Genomic DNA, 18,615 nt, shown 5'->3' on the forward strand with positions numbered 1-18,615 from the left:
GAATATATGTGCCTATGTGTACGTGCATGTAAGCATGCACATGTGGCATGTGTGCACTTATGTGTACATGTATGTGTGCAGGTGTGTGCAGGTGTGTTTTCAGGTATGCATATGTGTGTACATGTGCACACATGTACATGTAGGTGTGGGGTATATGTGCATGTGTGCACTTATGTGTACATGTATGTGTGCAGGTGTGTGCAGGTGTGTTTTCAGGTATGCATATGTGTGTACATGTGCACACATGTACATGTAGGTGTGGGGTATATGTGGATGTGTACACATGGCATTTGTGTATGCATTCATGTGTAGGTGTGTGTGTGTACATGTGTACACTGTGCAGATATATGTGTATATGTGTGTACACATGCACATGTGTACATGTTTTTAGCTGTGTGTGCATGCTGAATGTGTGCACGTGTGGCATGTGTGTATGCATGCATGGGTAGGTATATGTGTGTACTGTGTGCACATATGTGTATGTGCATGTGTACGCAGTTGACGAATCTTAATGACTGATGCTGTCTGGCAACGTGGGTTGTAGGCCTCAAACCCCAGTCCCCACCCCCTTCTGCCCAGGCTAGAGCTCCCCACACTGCCAAGGTTGAGGACCTGCCTTGGTCACTGCTTCAGGTGTCAGAAGACCATCCTCCACAGGCTGCGGTGAGGGGGCCAGGCTGAGGGGCCCCCCATCCCGTTTCCCAGCATTCTGCTCCTTGGTTACCCAAGGATGGGTGTTCCAAACAATCTGAACAATCAGGAGGTTGATGGGAAACATGAGGAGTGAGCTCTCCAGCCCAATCATCACTTCCTGCCAAGTGAATTCGATTTTAGCTGGGGCAGATGGAGGGAAGGGGTCAAGGGGAGAGTCCCCTCCACCCCTTCCAGAAGGTGGCTGTGCAGTGAGGGTTAACCTTGCCCAAAGAGAGGTCTGCCCCTTGAGTGGCTCCTGGGAGGTGACCACTAAGCCCTTGGGCTGTCCTGCCTGGTGGGTATGCCTTTGTTTACCTGGGGTCTTGGGCCACTCCATATAGTCTATGCTAACAGTGTGATTTATGGTGGGGGCCTTGGTTGCACCGTATCACCTCAACCTCTGGAGGGGCTGGAGGCTGAGGTCAGCCATACTGGGGTCAGCCATGTCTATGTGAACATGCCCCAATAAAAACTTTGGACACCAAGGCTCGGGTGAGCATCCCTGTTTGGCATTATTCCATGCATGTTGTCACACATCATTGTCAGGAGGAGTGAGCGCTGTCCAGACTCCACTGGGAGGTCATAACTGGAAGCTCCGTGCTTGGTCTCCCATGGACCCTGCCCCACGTGCCTCTTCCCTTTCCTGATTTTGATCTGTATCCTTTCTCTAATAATTATGAGTATAATGGCCTTTCTGACTACTGTGAATCCTTCTAATGAATTATTGAACCTGAGGGTGGTCTTGGGACCTCTGGAATTGCAAGGCATTTCTGGGGCAGTGACAGTTCATGTCCACCAGCCACTAGCCCTGATCGCCATGACAGTGGGAGTTACCCAAGTCCATCTTTTGCTCAGCTGGGTCCTTGGGGACACCCCAGAACATGATGGTGGTCAGTATGGTGCAGAGGAACAGTGAGAAGCAGCAGGACACCTGGTGGGCATGGGGGAAGTTGCTCCAAGCTGAGCTGCTGAAGATGGAGTACCAAATGTGGCCATCCTGGAGGCCTGTGGAAGTCTTCATGAAAAACAGGTGGCTGTGGACAGGCCGGGGGAGAGGGACAGGCATTTAGGGAGACAGGGATGGGGAGAAGCCTAGTCTCTTTGGAGCAATCCTGGGATGAGAGGGAGGGATTTGTTTCTAAAATTCATCATCTGTTTTTTTCTTTTATAGAAGAAATACAGCATCATAGTAGCATCACTTCAAGTTAATGATGGGGACTCTGGACAGAGTGGTTGGAACCCTAGACAGCCCTCTTACTACTGTGTGACCTCAGGCAAGTTACTTTACTCTTTGTACCTCAGTTTACTCATCTGTAAAATGGGGGTAATAACAGAACCTGCCTCACTGGATTGCTGAAAGTATTAAAAACAATAATCTTTATAAAGCATTTGGCAAAGTAGCTGGCATATAGGTGAGTGTTCATCAGTGTTAGCAATAATTTTTGTTATAATTTTTAAATAATAATATATAACTCTAATATTATTTGTTTTGTTATAATTAGGGCATTAGGGAATAGTGGTTAAAAATCCCAGGCTTTGGGTTCAGACTCAGTTTGGGAGAATAAAAATTGTGAGACAGGGTTTCTGAAAGTGGCACCACATTCTCCTAAAGAATCTGTATTATTTCCCTATGAGTAGAATGTAGTTTAACCACAGGAGCTATTTAAAGGCCCAGATTCTGCTAAGAGTATCTAGAGTAGAGATTCCCAGCTGCCGCCTGTCCTGATTGGTCAATGCCAGAACCCTCCAGGATTGTACAATGCTTTGTCACTCGGGGGTGTTCCGGTGGCCTGGACTCAGAATAAAGGTGCAGAAAGAGAGAGGTCGGTGGCCAACAACGTAATTGTCCATGTTATTCGTCTTATTCAACAAATATTTGATGCCCCTGGTGCTGTGTCCCAGGCTCTCTGCTGGGCACCAGGGATTCACGGGAGGGATGAGGAGCTCTTGCCTTCAGAGAGCTCCTTGCCGAGTTTCTAGGCATCACATGTGCTGATGCACTCGGAGATAATACCTGCTTCTGTAATTGAGTACTTAGTGTGAGCCGCATAGTGTGCCAAGCACATTACTACATCGTTTCATGGGACCTGGGACCCCCTATGGGGCAGGCACATTGAACTCGTCATCTTTCAGATGCGGAAGCTGAGACCTGGAGAGGTGCGGTGACATATCCAAGGTCACGCGGCAAGTCAACAGCAGGCGTGTGGGACTTTGTGATCCATGCCCACGTCTGTGTTATACCTCTGTTGGGGTCCAAGTCTCTCTGATTCAGACCTTTTCCCCCTTGGAGGCTGAGATGCTCACAGTGGCAGCTGGGAGGAAAAGTCGTCTTGCAGTAAATGCACTAGAATTAGACTGAATGCCCATCCATAGGAGAATGGTTGTGGGACATCCATTCTGTGGAATATCATGCAACAAATAAGGAAAATTTGATCCAAACATACCCTCCTGGAAGGATGTGCGTGATATATTATTAAAGAAAAAAGGCAATGATATATTATTAAAGAAAAAAGGCAACATATTTAGAGTAGCATACCATTTAAAAAGTTATAAAATAACGATCTGTGGTGTTGTGTGTGTATGTGCACGTGCATGTGTGTACATTTGTATCTGCTTATTTGTGTTTGGGGACAGATGTGAAAGGATGCACGACAGGAAAGGGGGTGAGGGAGTGAGTAAAGCAAGGGGAAACATGCTGAAAAATGCATCTAGGATAAAACAACGTGAAGAAGAAGCTCCAGGTGGCCAGACGTTGAATCACCATTCAGATCAGTCTGTTCACTCATGTAAACAAAATTATTCTGTGACATTCATAAGTAAATATGGATAAGTGTTCCATAACTGTTATCACCCCCTGCAGATAATTCTGTCTTGGAGGGTCCATGTCCCTTCAGGGCCCTTTAACTGCAACAAGAAAAACTGGTTATTAATGTCACACACTCAGAGCTACCCCGGCCCACTAGCTGAAATGTGCTTTTATTTGGCTGTGACTGAATTATAACACAACTTTCCTAGAGATGAAAGAACAAAGTAAAGAGCATTTGCTTAAAAAGAAAAAATATAGTACCTGAATTGTTTCCTGTCCTGCTCTGTGGCCACTGGAAATACCTTGTCAAGGACACAGTCTCCGACATTGATGGACAGCCACGAGTTGCAGAGGAAGTACCACTTCTGGTCCATTGCCAGGTCATGCACCAGCACCCGGCTTACGTACCTGGAAGGGACCCACACTTTTGAGGATAATGTGGTGGGGGGGCTAGGTGCCAGTAGCATCTCTTCCTCTCCCAAGTTGTGACAACCAAAACCACTTCCAGCATTGCTAGCTGTCCCTGGGGGCCAACCAGTTGAGAACCACTGTGCCAGGAGAACCGAACTAAGACAGTATCAATTGAAAGGTGACTGCAACTCTCCATGAAGAGAAATGGCCTGTGGATCACAGATTCTCATTCTTTCTTTCCCTGTAAGGTCAGCTCTTCAGTGTCAGATGGAAGTGGGATGGATGTTTCATTAGATGGATGAAAGTGACTCCTGCATTTATTCAACAAATAGTTACTGAGCACTTACTCTGTGTTAGCTGGTTGAGGCCCTAAGATGCAGCAATAAATTTTTTTTAATTTAAATAAAAATATACATAAATAAAAATAATAAGATTTAAATAAGATTTAAAAAATAAAAAGTAAAATGTAAGTGGACACATGTCCTGCTCTCACGGAGCCTAATGTCATTTTTTAAAAAACAGGGACTTCCCTGGTGGTGCAGTGGTTAAGAATCCGCCTGCCAATGCAGGGGACACGGGTTCAAGCCCTGGACTGGGAAGATTCCACATGCCGTGGAGCAACTAAGCCCATATGCCACAACTACTGAGCCTGTGATCTAGAGCCCTCGAGCCACAACTACTGCAGCCCTTGTGCCTAGAGCCCGTGCTCTGCAACAAGAGAAGCCACCACAATGAGAAGCCCTCACACTGCAACGAAGAGTAGCCCCCGCTCGCTGCAACTAGAGAAAGCCTGTGCACGGCAACGAAGACCCAACTCAGCCAAAAAATTAATTAATTAATTAATTAAAAACAAAAACAAAAAAACAATGGAGATTTCTCCAGGATAATACACACAGGGCCTGTGGTTCTTAAGCTGTGTTCCATGGAGCTCCATGCAGCCCAGTTTCAGTAAAGGAAGCTTGGAGGCTGCTGCAGGGGATGCTACATTCTGATGAGTGACAGGGTGAGGCCAGACTTAACTAAGGATGCTGAGACATGACAGAGACAACCTGCTCTATGCTCCACAGCTAAACGTAAGGGTTTCAGAGAATTCATAAACAAATGGAATTGTCTCCTCATTACCTCTAGTCAGCCTTCTCAGGGACAGATGGATGCCAGCTAATCAGTTTTCCTAAAAATTGTAATTCAAGGCTCATTTTCAAACGGTCGCCATTGTTTGTTTCTTTCCTTTCTCCCCTTTCTCTTAGAAATTCTGTTTTCCCCCTTTATTCATTGATAATAGTCTACTGACTGTTCTTCATATGTGAGCACATTTGCGTGCAGGTAACCAGCTGTCTGAATTATTTTTTAATTGGGTTAAATGAGAAGACCAGTGAGTACAGTACCAGACCCCAACTCTCCCTTAATCCACTCCTCCTTTATATTTTTAAATATGGGGGCTTAGGGTGTTATTTCGTCTGGCAAAAAGATACTTTTCTCAAAAAAAAAAAAGCAAAAGTGAAAAAACCCTACAACAAAATCCACTGGGCTAAAGTAACTCAACAACGGACTGGCAGGCGCTTTGCTGAGTGGGACATGCTGATCAACCGAGGTGTCTTGCAGGTCAGGTACCTTTGAGGAAGTGGCTTCCCCCCTCCGGTGTCCGGTATAAACTGTCACCAGGTGGTGGTACTGGGCAAAGGGGTCATTGTCCTCCAGCACTGTGACCTTCACCTGGACAGAAGGATGGCATTAGGAGGGCTCTGCTTGGTGGGTTCATCACCGCAGAACAGCCAAGAGTGAGGTGGGCATTCATGGCAATTAGAGGGGGAAAGCAAAACTATGTGTGCTGTTGATTCATTCCATCAGGTGAGCACTGTTCTTTACCACAGCAGGGTTTTAAGTGAAAACCAAAACTTTTAAAATAAAAAAATACATTCATTATTAAATATCACCCAAAGTAGTCAAGTTGGAAATGAACTTGGTATTAAGCTGAGAATGTTTAATGCTTGAGCTGATGAGTGCAAACTCTGTTCATAAATAATTTCTCATAACCTTGGTAACCAGATTGTGCCTCTAAGGGAATTTAGAAGGAATGAATGTTAAGTTGTTTTAGCAGAAAATAAATAGCAGGGGTTGGTCAGAGGCTGCAGAGCGCTCTGTGATGAGCTGCCCAGATCTCCTGTCAATGGAGGGCTGTTTTCCCAGTTGCCAGGAATGCAAGAGTTGCCTCTGTCAAGGTCGTGCCCCGTCCTGGAGAGGCTGATATCTAAGAACAGATTGATGCATTGCCCAAGATCAAGACCTGGGCTTCTCAACCCAACTCAGGACAGTTCTGGAGCTCCCCAAGGGGTCACCCAGCTGTCAGTGGGCTGCATCCCAGCTTGACTTCTCCCCCTGCCTAAAGCTGAGAGACTTAACGTATTAATGTTAAATCCCTTGGGCAAATCAAAGACAGCAGGATAAATGGGGCAACTATTTTTAAGTTTCAAACCATCCGAACACCCTGAGAAGTATTGCTGTGTATAGGGACAGTTGGGAATGTTGAAAGTTTCAGAGCTTTGTGACAATGTATCCTTGTATTCATTTGTGTGCTCAGTCACTCATGAATGTTTATTGAAGGCTACTATGTGTCAGATATGACGCATGTATCAGAAAAATAATCAGAACTTTGTTGTCATAATTGGTTGCACAAATGGTTATAGTTTGATCTCGTTTCTATCCTCAGACCTGACTTATTGTCAGGCAGATCTGGGTTTGAGTTCTGGCCCCTGGGAGGGAGGTGGCTTTGGAGTAGTTAATTGCCCTCTCCACTCCTCACTTGCCTCCTCTGTAAAATGATAGAGGTGCTGTGCAGTAAAGGGTGAATTCAGGAGGCTTGGGTTATCCAAACCCCACACATTCCAAAGGATGGACTGGTTTGGGCCAGCTCGTGGAAGATAACCTCTAAGTCCTTGAAATGGCCTGCATGATAAGAGTGTCTGACTATGTGGGGCCTTGGGCCACCCCAGGCAGTATGTGCTAACAATGTGATCTGTGGTAAGGACTTTGGGCCAGGCTCTGTCAGTCTGACCTGGGCAGGGGTGGGGAGCAGTGGTTGCTGGAGGCTAACTGAAGTCAGTCATGCAGGCTCCATACCTATGGGACTTACTCCCAAGAAAACCCTGGGCACCAAGGCTCAGGGGAGCTTTCGTGGTTGGCCGTACTTCACATGTGCTGTCACACGTCATTGCTAGGAGAATTCGTCTGTCCCTAGGACTCCACGGGGGGAGGAATATTAGAAGCTCTTGCCTGACCCCTCCTGGACCCTTTCCTTTGCTGATTTTAATTTGCACCATTTTCACTATAATAAACCATAATCGTAAGGATAGTGGCTTTTTAAAGTTCTGTGAGTCCTAGCAAATCACTGAACTCGAGGGTGGTCTTGGGGACTCTCAGCACAGTATCTTCCCCTTGGGGCTATCGTGAGCATTAAATGGGGGTAGTACCTGGCACATAGTAAATTCTCAATAAGAGGTCAGTTTCATACTCCTCCTGATACATTTTACTGGTCAAGAGGCTGAGGGGCCAGCTTACCTGAGATGACTCCAGGGGTCAAGGCCTGGATTTGCAGCTGGCCCCTCAGCTCCCCACCTGGGCTCCATGGCCTGGAGCCCCTGCAAAGGGACACTCCTGTCCTCCCTCCTGCTGCCGGGGACTGTGCAGCCTCACCTTGGCCTGATCCTGAGCATCCTTCCTCCTTGCCCAGATCACCACCAGCACGTAGGCCACACACAGGCAGCCCACAGTGGTCATGACCACAGAGCTGTCCTCGAAGGTGGCAAAGAGCTCAGCGGTCTGGCGGACGTCCACGGCATTGGGCATGACCAGGAGCGTGCTTCCAAAGAAGGTGAGGTGGTTGCAGAGGCAGTGTATCTGGGAGCGGGTGGTCTGTGGCCCCCCGCAACCCCAGAGAGGCCCTGGTAGGGATATTCAGGGAGCACATCCCTGCCCATCCGAGCTCAAGGTGGGAGAACTGTGGGGGGGACACTGTCCTGGGGAGGGGCTGGGGAGGCTGCTGGGAGACCAGCTCCAGGATTCCTTTGGGCTTTTATTTTTATTTTTTAAATTTTTTTTATTTTTTATTTTTTGCGGTATGCGGGTCTCTCACTGTTGTGGCCTCTCCCGTTGCGGAGCACAGGCTCCGGACGCGCAGGCTCAGCAGCCATGGCTCACAGGCCCAGCCGCTCTGCGGCATGTGGGATCTTCCTGGACCGGGGCACGAACCCGTGTCCTCTGCATCGGCATGCGGACTCTCAACCACTGCGCCACCAGGGAAGCCCTGCTTTGCCTTTTTTAGGTAAGAAGTATTACGGGTAAAATTGAAGTCCCTTCTGTCCGCCAGCCTCCAAAAGCAGCCGTTATCACACATTTGGTGTGCATCCTTACATTACATTCTCCCACCGGGTGCTCATTCACTGGGCAGCTATTTGTTGGGTGCTACATCCAGGCCAGGCAATGGGCAAGGTGCTGAGAGGACATTCAGGGTGACCAACTCATCTCAGTTTGCCAGAGACTTTCCTGCTTCTCACACTGAAAGCCCCCTTAGTCCCAGGAAAACTGGGACAGTTGGTCATCTTACACTGAAGAGCAAAAAAAAGACGGAGGTTGGGGGAACCATGCAAGAAAAAGGGAAGAACAGATATTTAAATCCTAAGCTGGTGTCTCAGCACCAGGAAAAAATTCTCTAAATTTTACCTACCTTAGATCGACGCACCTGCGACCCCACCCCGTCCTGGGCTCATGCTTTGAAGAGTCCCAGTCTAGCCGTCCTCAGGCTGCGCCCTTTTGCACAGGATGAGGAGTTGGGAGCGGGGCAGGGCATGCCCACCACAGCACATACCACTCAGCCAGGACTAGGGCGAGGTCCTAGGTGACCCCAAGAAAGATCCCCCCTTAAATTTTGCATTCTAGATGCCTCATTTGCCTTACCTAGTCCTGGCCCTGGGACGCCCACTTTTAGATAGTGGTTTGGGGACCTGGACCTTAGAATTCCCTGTTACAGGGCCTGCCTAGACCCATTCCTCAGGGTCGTCCTTCTGTGGAGGACTGGCTACTGCTGTGGCCATCCCTGGGCACAGGGGTGGCAAAATGTGGAGAACCGGGGTGTGTAGATAGAACTTGGGCACAAGGTCCCTGGCGGTGTGGGGAATGCGGTTGGGCGGGGGAGGAGACAGGGATGAGGCAGGGCAGGGCCCCATCCGGCCCTTAATTCATACTCTGCACTTAGGGGCAGTCCTTCCCTAAAGCCCCCAGCCAGCTGGCAATCCACCCAGGGCCATTTGGTGGGTAAAGAGTTAATCCAAACCCACAACCCAGTACTACCTTTTCATTCCAGGGTCCACAACGAGGTGGTAAGGTAGGAGGCAACAGAAAACACTGGCACGCGGAAAGTTCTGTGCCCAGCACCTGGTGAGGAAGAGCCCGCAGCAGCCCAAACATCCCAGCAGGTAATTCTTTTACCTTGAACGAGCCACCGAGAGAGGCCAACCCCTCCAACAGCTATGGCGTCAACTGCTTTATTGACAGATTTCACATGGGTCTTAGTTCCATGTTTGCTCACCGTTTCCCAATCCTGGTCAGTATTTGGCACACAGCTGTGGGTCTTACAGGAACCCTTGGCACACCCAGGAGGGGTGGGGCCCGTACAGAGAGGAACCCCAAGCGAGTACCAGTGACAAGACCGTCTCAGCGCTGGGAGCCCAGGGACCAGAGCTGATTGATGCCCAACATCTTTGCCCTCCTGGGTTTTCACAAAGACTTGGAGGACAGTGGCTTTCCCAGTCTTTTCCAGCATGAGAGTCCTTTTGAAAACCATAAATTAATCTGGAAAGACCGGAAAATTTTCATGAGATCCCCTCGTGACAATAGTTTCACCTTTAGTATCCTTTGAGAAAAATGTATAAATAAGAATGCAGTTCTCAAACCCCTTGCAATAATTCTGCATTTCCTCCCTGATAAGGTCTGCAGTTTACAGATTTGGAACTTTCTTCAGTTACTTTGAGAATACAGTGGTTTTCCGTCCAAACTTAGTGATCCCATTTACTTATTTTTTTTCCCCATTCACTTATTTATGGCTCCTCAATGATCTCTATATATCTGTATCAGTATCTATATCTGTATCAATATCTATATAATGAGCATCAGGTACACAATATTGGGTTAATATAATTTGGGCACTATAACACAACTCCCACATTCTTTTGTACACCCCACATTCGTGTATATATGCATTAGTAGCTGTATTTTTTTTTTTTTTTTTTTTTGTGGTACGCGGGCCTCTCACTGTTGTGGCCTCTCCCGTTGCGGAGCACAGGCTCCGGACGCGCAGGCTCAGCGGCCATGGCTCACGGGCCCAGCCGCTCCGTGGCATGTGTGATCCTCCCAGACCGGGGCACGAACCCGCGTCCCCTGCATTGGCAGGCGGACTCTCAACCACTGCGCCACCAGGGAAGCCCCGCTGTATATTCTTAATAACATAATAAGCACCTGGGAACCCATGACTCCACTCAAAAGCTAGGAACTTTCTAATAAGTTACGTTTAACTAAGTGGTCCTCCCGCAGTCTGTCCCCATGCTCCCCCTCAACCCAACCGCATGTGGAATCCTACGTCCATTGTTTTCTTTGATTTCCATTTTATATAGTTTTGTCTTCTCTATGCTCAGAGTGTCTAACACAGCAATTACTTTAATCTGTGGAGCACCTCCTATGTGCCAGGCACCACATTAAGTACTTTAGACCCCTAACCTCGTCTAGGTCCCACCCTGTGGTAAGTGGCAGCCATCCTTTATCCCCATTTGCAGATGGGAAAGTTCAGAGAGGTGGGGTGCCTTGTCCAAGGTCACCTTGCAAGTACTGATGCCGTGGGATTGGACCCAAGTCTGTGTGATGGCAGAGCCAGTGCCGCCAGCCCCTGCACCATCCTGTTCTGAGCCCCCGGCCTCGGAAGGCAGCCTGCAGTGGGTATTCTGCCAGCAGCGTGGGGATCGGAGAAGCTTTTGGTAGCGAGGACTCTAAAAGGTTGCAACACACCCAGGGTCTCGTTCACGAGGTACAAAGACCTGTGCTTCAGGTGTGGGGGACCCACTGTCTCTTGGACATCTCAACGTGCCTTCGTCTCTTCTTGGCACTTTGCGCGGGGGGCTCCCTATGTGTGACAGCTGGAAGCAGGAGTTGACAAGGAAGCCAAAGATGCAGCAGAAACAAACCCGGAAGGAGCTTGGCTTTAAGTCCCCTTCTGTGGCTCTGCTGAGACCTGGCTTCTTACACTACTTATGACTGTTGTCATTGGACATATGTGCCATTTGCTTCTTGTCTGTGTCCTCTGCTAGACTGAAAGCTCACTGGTTTTTCTCATCATTGTATCCCTATCAGTTGGCCTTGCACCAGGTGAATATTTGTAGAATGAATGTAAGAAGGTATATGGTGTAAGGGATGGAGACAGGTGTGTGACAAATTTCAACTAGATGTGGAGGTTGCTGTTCTTGGGGAGGGTATGGAAGTCCAACAGAGGGAGACTGCAAACATCTGCCACCCAAAGAAGGTGGCATTGGATTGGGAGGTCGAAGGGTGAATGGGAGTTTTCCAGGCAGGGTAGGGAAGAAGGGTGTCCTGGGGGACACAGCAGCGTATGCAAAGGCATGGAAGAGGGAAGGGGGGCACTGATACCTCAGGGATGGCTTCTGATGGCCTCAAAGCCGATGTCTGTCACCAGGACAGTGTCACGGGCTTGGCTCCTTGGAGGCAGAGCTGAGCTGCCCTGAGACAGGGATCTGATTGCAATTAATAGGGCCACATGCCTCCAAGGGCTCTGTGAGCTCTGGAGAAGCAGTGCCTCACGTCGCTTAGAGCTTTTGCTCTGGGGACAGACCTGGGTTTGAGTCTCAGCTCTACTACCTTCTTTGCTTCCCTTTCCTTACCTGGCACGTGGAGTTGTCCCAAGTCCCCTGGACCTCATCCCAGAACACACAATGGGACAGGAAGGTGGTGATGCCAACTGTGAAGTCCCTGCCGGGGGCCGGCTCCAGGTCAGACTGGGGGATCACAGACAGATAGTAGATGCCTTCTCCAAAATGCAGGTCCTCTGGGCTCAGGATCCATGTGGACAGCCCATCTTCAGGGATGGGGGGTCCGGGTCAGTCTGAAGCCTCATGGAAACTGGACTAACATGACGGGAGAGGGGCAGCAAGATGCCTTGGCAGGGAATCCGATCCTGATGGCCGCCCCGATGTTCTAGGAGTACCCTCTCCTCCTGAGGCCAGGAGCATGGAAGAAGAGGCACTCCCAAGTCAGGGTGCTGAGCACAGCTGCCGAGTCAGACTGACCAGGGCTCAGATTCTGACTCTCTCCCTTCTTGGCTGTGTGACTTTGGGCAAGTTACTTAACCTCTCTGTCTTTATCTGAAAAGTAGAAATTTCATTCTTCTTCATCCCTAAGGGCTATTATGAGGATTGTAATGAGTTCAGTTCTGTGAGTGCTTGTCAGCTTCTTCAGGGCATATAGTAAGTGTTCACCTAATATCACCTAGTAATAGCAATAATACCACCAACAGAAATAAGCACTGAATGTAGCAAGTGTTTTTTCTCTGTTTTTCTTTTTCCCTATGATTCTCAAGTTTTAAGCTGGTCAAATCCCCCAGGAAGTAGCTCAAGAAACTGGCCCAGTGGTGGGACTACCTGGAACAGCCATTGGCAGGAGGTGAGCTTGGGCGTCGTCGCTGGTCACGCTGGGGTGGTAGCCGTAGCCCAGGCTGAGCATGAGTGGGATGTCAGGTCTCCAGTGCAGCTGGATCCCCAAAGCCACACCCCTTGAAGTCAGGTTCACCCACAGAGCTTCAGGTCTGGTCAGGTTCAACACAGTTGGCTCGCTGTGTCCTCCTGAAAGTGGAGGCAGCAGGATCTGTCGTCAGAAACAGTCAAATCCAGGGTGTGCCAGGACAGGAATGCCAGTGAGCGTCAGGGCTGCTGGGCAGGGTGAGCCCCTGGGGACCCGAAATCCACCCTGCACTCTGCTCTTTCCACTAGTTTCCGGGGGCTGCCGTGACAAATGACCACAAACCTGGTGGCTTAAAACAACACAAATTTATTCCCTTACAGTTCTGGATGCCAGAAGCCCAAAACCAGTCTCACAGGGCTGCAGTTGGCAGGGCTAGTTCCTTCTGGAGGCTCCAGAGGAGAATCCACTTCTTTGCCGATTCCAGCTTCTGGAGGTGCCTGCAGTCCTTTGGCTCATGGCCCCTCCTTGCATCACCCAACCTCTTGCTTCTGTCATCAAATCACCTTTTTCTTTTCTAGAGTCAACTCCCCCCTCCGCCTGCCTCTTAAAAGGACCTCTTGATGACACTGGGCTCACCCAGATAACCCAGGATCATCTCTATATTTCAGGATCTTTAACTTGAATCACATCTGCAAAGTCCCCTTTTGCTATGTCAGGTGACATATTCATGGCTCAGGGATGAGGATGTGGATAGTTTAGGGACATTTATTCAGCCAGTGCTTATCAATCTGTTCACCCCAGCTTGGGGCTGCATCTGCACAGAAAGTGCACAAGGGTGCATCTTTCTAGTTTGCACAAAGGTGGCATATGAACTAGTGGTGGTGTTGATCAAAGAGTGAAACAAGTAAGATTAAGTTAGGAGCACAGGCCGCAGAGGCACAGAGACCTCTGTTTGATCTTGGCTCTGCCCTATATTAACTCTAGGACTTCTGACCAATTAACAGACCACTCTGAGCATCAGTTTCTTTTCTTTTTCTTTCTTTTTTTTTTTTTTTTTGGCCTCACTGCGTGACTTACGGGATCTTAGTTCCCCGACCAGGGATCGAACCCAAGCCCTCAGCAGTGAAAACACGGAGTCCTAACCACTGGACCGCCAGGGAATTCCTGAGCCTCAGTTTCTTGTCATCAGTAGAATACATAGACTCACGGAGATTGTTCAAAATGTTATCATATACAAAATACTGAGTCAAGTGCCAGATATACAATAGCACTCAACAGTTAGTTGCTGCTATTCCTCTGCTTTTACTCTTACATTAGAATTTCTCACAACCACTCTCCATTTAATCAGCTCTCCAGATTAACTGATGCCCTCCATCCCCTTTTAAAAACAGACTGATTAATGCCCACCATGCACTTTTTATTTGCTCCTGGTGGCCCTCTACGGTAGACACAGGAATATGCCAGCCAGCTCTCCCTTCTAGGAAGGACCTCCTACCCAGTCACAGGGAGTACGGTCAACAGACAGGCTCCAGCTCTCAGCTCCTTCAGGGTCTGCCCTGAAGAATTTATTACTTATATTTCCTAGGAGTGGAGGACCTGCCATGCCACGCGGGGCCACAAGGGAAGCACTCGGTCAGGATGCAGAAGCAGGCAAGGGGGAAAGCCTAGTCCACAGCTTTATTGGGGTTTCCACAGGAAAGGCAAGACAGGGCATAGAAAACAGCTTAGGATTGGCCAGTCTGAATAATTTCAGCAGACTTTGGCTATAGGGCTGGTCTCTAGTTGATACCTGGCCCTGGGATGATTTGGGGCAGAGCTTGAATATTGGCCTGGTGAGTGAGTGAGATAAAGGGGGTGGTTGGGGTATAGACTCAGGACTGGTTGGTGTTCACATGAAAGGTGTGCCCTGGCAGAGCCCTTGCTCTCTCTGAGAACTGGCTGGCCCTGGGAGGGGCAGTCTCTCCCCACCAGCAAGATTTTTAAGATATCAAAACATCATAACATACAGAAGATAGCAAACACGATTGCTAGAGCCCTAGTGGCTGCTACTTGCTGCAGAGCCCCCTCTGGGTTGACTGAGCCTTTGTGGCATCTGGATTGTAGTCTGACTTCTGTCCAATCCTGTTTTCTTTCTTCACTCTCCACAAGCATTGATCTCTAGCAAGCATCTTGCACCACAAACACCTTCTCAGTGCCGGCTTCCAGGGAACCCAATCTATGACATCTCCTCTCTAGTAACCCTGGCAGCCCCTCCTACCTGTCAGACCGTATGCTCAACAATAGACAGTTGTGTCTGATCCCACACCTGCTAACGTCCATTGTACTTGTGATTGTAAGGGTCTGTTTTGATGATAGCTCTCATAGAGTGATAAGTTGACAAAGTAGGAGTGTAAAAGAACGATTTGCATAAAAACTTAAGTTGAAGGCTTTGAGAAGACTCAATAAAGATGAGTGGGGGAAAATTGTTATTGAATTAGTCACTGATGAGAAAACTGTAGATTAGAAAAAAGTCATTAAAATCTCAAAAGAATCTGAACTCATATTGTACCAGTGTGCCTACATTTTTTATTCACTTTAAAGAAAATCTAACTATGTTCAGGGGATGATTTATGTAGTGAAGATGGTTAAAATTCCAATCAGGGCTTCCCTGGTGGCGCAGTGGTTGGGAGTCCGCCTGCCGAGGCAGGGGACGTGGGTTCGTGCCCCGGTCCGGGAAGATCCCACATGCCGCGGAGCAGCTGGGCCCGTGAGCCATGGCCACTGAGCCTGTGCGTCCGGAGCCTGTGCTCCGCGGCGGGAGAGGCCACAGAGGTGAGAGACCCGCGTACGGCAAAAAAAAAAAAAAAAAAAAAAAAAATTCCAATCAACAGATTTAAAGAAACTTTCAGTTGTACACCTTAAGATTGATAATGACATACACTTATAGTTTTACGTTAAAATACAATGCTTAATGGAGGGTAAAGATCATTTTTAATGATTCTCTTCTTTAATCTTTCTTTCTTTTCCAATAACCGACCAACTTTTGGTCCCAACCAAGTTGAAAAAGAAGACAGAAGCACCTCCTGACTTCTGAGAGCACCCCAAGTCTACCTCGATATCTTCCGACAGATTCTTCACAGGGATGAGCTGTCCACTAGGGCTGGTCAGAGAGAGGCCACCAACAGTTCCGCTGACATCCAAGTGACTTCAGGCTGGGAATGGGTTCTCTGGGAAACTCATCATCTGAAACCAGGAACAAAGAGTGTCAGCCAAGGGCGCCGAAGGCCGGAAGGTGACTAGGTCCTTGTGTGAAGGATGAGGTTTCCTAAGATGGGATGGACAAGTGGCCCTTGGCCCTGTGGGGTGACTGGGAGGGCCCTTTAGCTGCTGTTGTCTGTCCTGGTATGTGTCTTCCCTTCAGGATTGTGGCTTCAGAAAGCTGGGCCTAGAGACCCAATTGGACTTGTTACAGCCGAGCAGTTACTGGGCTATAAACAGTCTGAGCCTTTCTTCCTGCAAAACCAGCAAGTCTCTAAGAGAAAGAAGTTTGTCTGCTTTCTCTGAGGCTTAAGGAGCAGAGAGTCAGATGTGCCCTAATTTGGGAATGGAGAGAGCCCTGAGTTTACTGTTTCCTAGCTATGGAACAAAGTCTGAAGAGCTTAATTTCCAATGACTAATTGAACCAGGGCTGCTGGAGAAATTCCACAACACAGTAGAAAGAGGATGGACTGGGGAGTCAGAGGCCTGGGTCTGAACCCCAGCTCTGCCACTTTGCTTGTGGCCTCAGGCAAATCACTGAACCTCGCCTGTAAAATGGGCATAATAATTCCATAATTGACAGGGTTGTTATCAACGTAAATGAGCAAATATATGTGCAGGTGCTTTGCAAACTCTAAAGGGCTGTTCCCAAGGAGATTCCTTCCGTTGTTACCCTTATGTCCACAGGCACCCTACCGTCCTCCGTGGAGCCAAGGGAGGGGGCAGCGGGCAGGGTGAAGGTCGCAGAGCTGGCAGCGGCAACGTGCACAGGGGAGCCTCGCTAGCTCCGGGGCTGTATTCCTTCCACAAGGTGAGAACAGAGGTGCCGGGAGAGAGGGGAGAAGGTCAGAGTCAGAGGAAGATCTGCCCACCTCTTGCTCTACAGGGATCCCGGCTTTAGCATCAGAGTGGGCGGCTCTTTTGGGATCCCTGTAGATAGTTCTGCATATTCACATCAGTAGGAGCAGCATAAAAGGCAGCCAATGTCTCCACTCTGGGCTGGCGGCTCCATGAGGACAGGGCTGTGGCCAGCTTTGCCTACTGTGGCACCCCAGTGCCTAGAGCAGCGCCTGGCTTATGATGGTGGTCAATACATATTTTGTTGAATGAATAAATGAGCTTGACTGTAGACATTTCTCCAGACTTATCTCCCCTACCTACTTGACCTCTGATGTCATGGGCTCCCATAAAGCCATCTTTACTGGCCTTTGACCTCATCCCATCTGAGTAGCCTGGGGATCTGGTTTCAGATCCTAGTGCTGATCCAGATGCTGCTTTGGGAAACTGCCCCTGGGATCCAGAAGAGCACCCCTGGCAGGAGGAACCAAGGGAGGGTGCTCGGTGCTGGGGGTCTCAGCGGAGCCTGCAGCGTCGTCCAGCCCACGACTGTCAGGGGGAGGGATGGAAGGGGGAGGGCATCCCCAGGTACTGGAAGAGGGCTCAGTGAGAGGTAGGCAGGAGCTCCATGGAGAAACGCCCAAGGCAAGTGCGTCTGGAATCCCCACAGGTCCACGGAGCAGCAGGCTTGCCCGACACGCTGGGTGAGGTTACAAGTGGGCTAGTGCCCTTCATTCTGCCCCCTCACCTGCACAGCCCAACATGACCCGTCTCTCGGGACACATGCGTGGCTCTGACACCGGCGTGGCACTCACCACGCCCCTTCCTGTGCTGCACAAACACCCAACACGGGGACCTTCTCTTGGTGAAAAGCCCTTTCCACTCTAGGTCCCATCACTTCCCCCACTGCCAGGCAGGTCTCCTGGGCTCTGCCTGTCACAGGGTCTTGGGATGTGGGTGTGGCCTGAGCCAGGTCAGGGGATACCCCAGTGTAGCCGGTTACCTGTTTGTGTACACGGAGATGCAGGGGGCGGCCAGCGTGGCTGGAAGGTCCCAGGGCAGTCCCCCCCGGCAGGACGGCGGCCTACCTGTGCCCCACAGCTCCTGGCAGCTGGGGCACTGTGGCTGTCTGGAAAAGGAAGCAGGGGACACTGCTGTGGGCCTGTGTCCGTACACCACCTCTGGTTACCGCCCGCAGGCTAGTGTGCCCTTTGCAGGGACCGGCAGAGGAGCAAGGCGGAGACCATGATGGAAGGCCCCTTACTGGGCCCAGGTGCTGTAGGGAGCCAAGAGTGAGCACTTAGAAGATTCCAGGCTTTACCACCCCTGTTAGGCAGACGGGGAGACAGAGGCACAGAGAGAGCGATGACTTGTGGCGGCCACGCACCGATAGGGGGAAGCGCTGGGATCACGGCAGGGCTCACTGTGCGCATGTCCGTGCTGCTCCACTGGACCCTGACATCTGCCCACAACCCAGGTCTTATTCGTGGGTAAATGGAAAGTCACCGGCAGAGCCATTGCACGGGGTCACCCGGACTCAGACTCCAGTCCCCATGCAACGCAAACCCTTGGGTGAAGATGTGGCCTCACTGAAGCCAAGGCAGGCGTGGGGAGCAGGAGGGCTGGACGTTTGTGCAGAGCTCCTATCAGTGCGCAGGCTGCGCGTGCGTGTATGCGTTATGCTGACGGGTGTGTGACTGTACGTGCGTGAATGTGAGTGTTATGTGTGTATTGAGGGGGACTGGGTGTGAATGTAAGTATTTTGAGTCTGTGTGTGTAAGTGTAAGTGTGTGAATGTGTGTCTGAGTGAATGTGGTTTGAGGGTGTGGGAGTATAAGTATCTGAGCATGAATGAGTGTGCGTATGTGGTTTTGTGTGCGACTGCAACCGTATATGAG

The 18,615-nt window shown here is 49.6% G+C and overlaps 1 protein-coding gene across 1 annotated transcript in view; it reads right to left on the reverse strand.

Moving 5' to 3' along the window:
- The window catches only part of LOC132479696 (polycystin-1-like protein 2), a 67,870-nt gene that overhangs the window by 17,083 nt on the left and 32,172 nt on the right, over positions 1 to 18,615 (reverse strand). Inside the window, 11 exon segments of the mRNA XM_060083186.1 lie at positions 617 to 834; positions 1,528 to 1,727; positions 3,761 to 3,923; positions 5,461 to 5,623; positions 7,601 to 7,829; positions 11,846 to 12,041; positions 12,604 to 12,826; positions 15,734 to 15,865; positions 16,554 to 16,681; positions 17,722 to 17,788; positions 17,790 to 17,842. Coding sequence (XP_059939169.1) covers positions 617 to 834; positions 1,528 to 1,727; positions 3,761 to 3,923; positions 5,461 to 5,623; positions 7,601 to 7,829; positions 11,846 to 12,041; positions 12,604 to 12,826; positions 15,734 to 15,865; positions 16,554 to 16,681; positions 17,722 to 17,788; positions 17,790 to 17,842 — 1,772 coding nt within the window.

This window comes from Mesoplodon densirostris, chromosome 19 (assembly GCF_025265405.1).
Source record: "Mesoplodon densirostris isolate mMesDen1 chromosome 19, mMesDen1 primary haplotype, whole genome shotgun sequence".
Classification (NCBI taxonomy): Eukaryota; Metazoa; Chordata; class Mammalia; order Artiodactyla; family Ziphiidae; genus Mesoplodon; species Mesoplodon densirostris.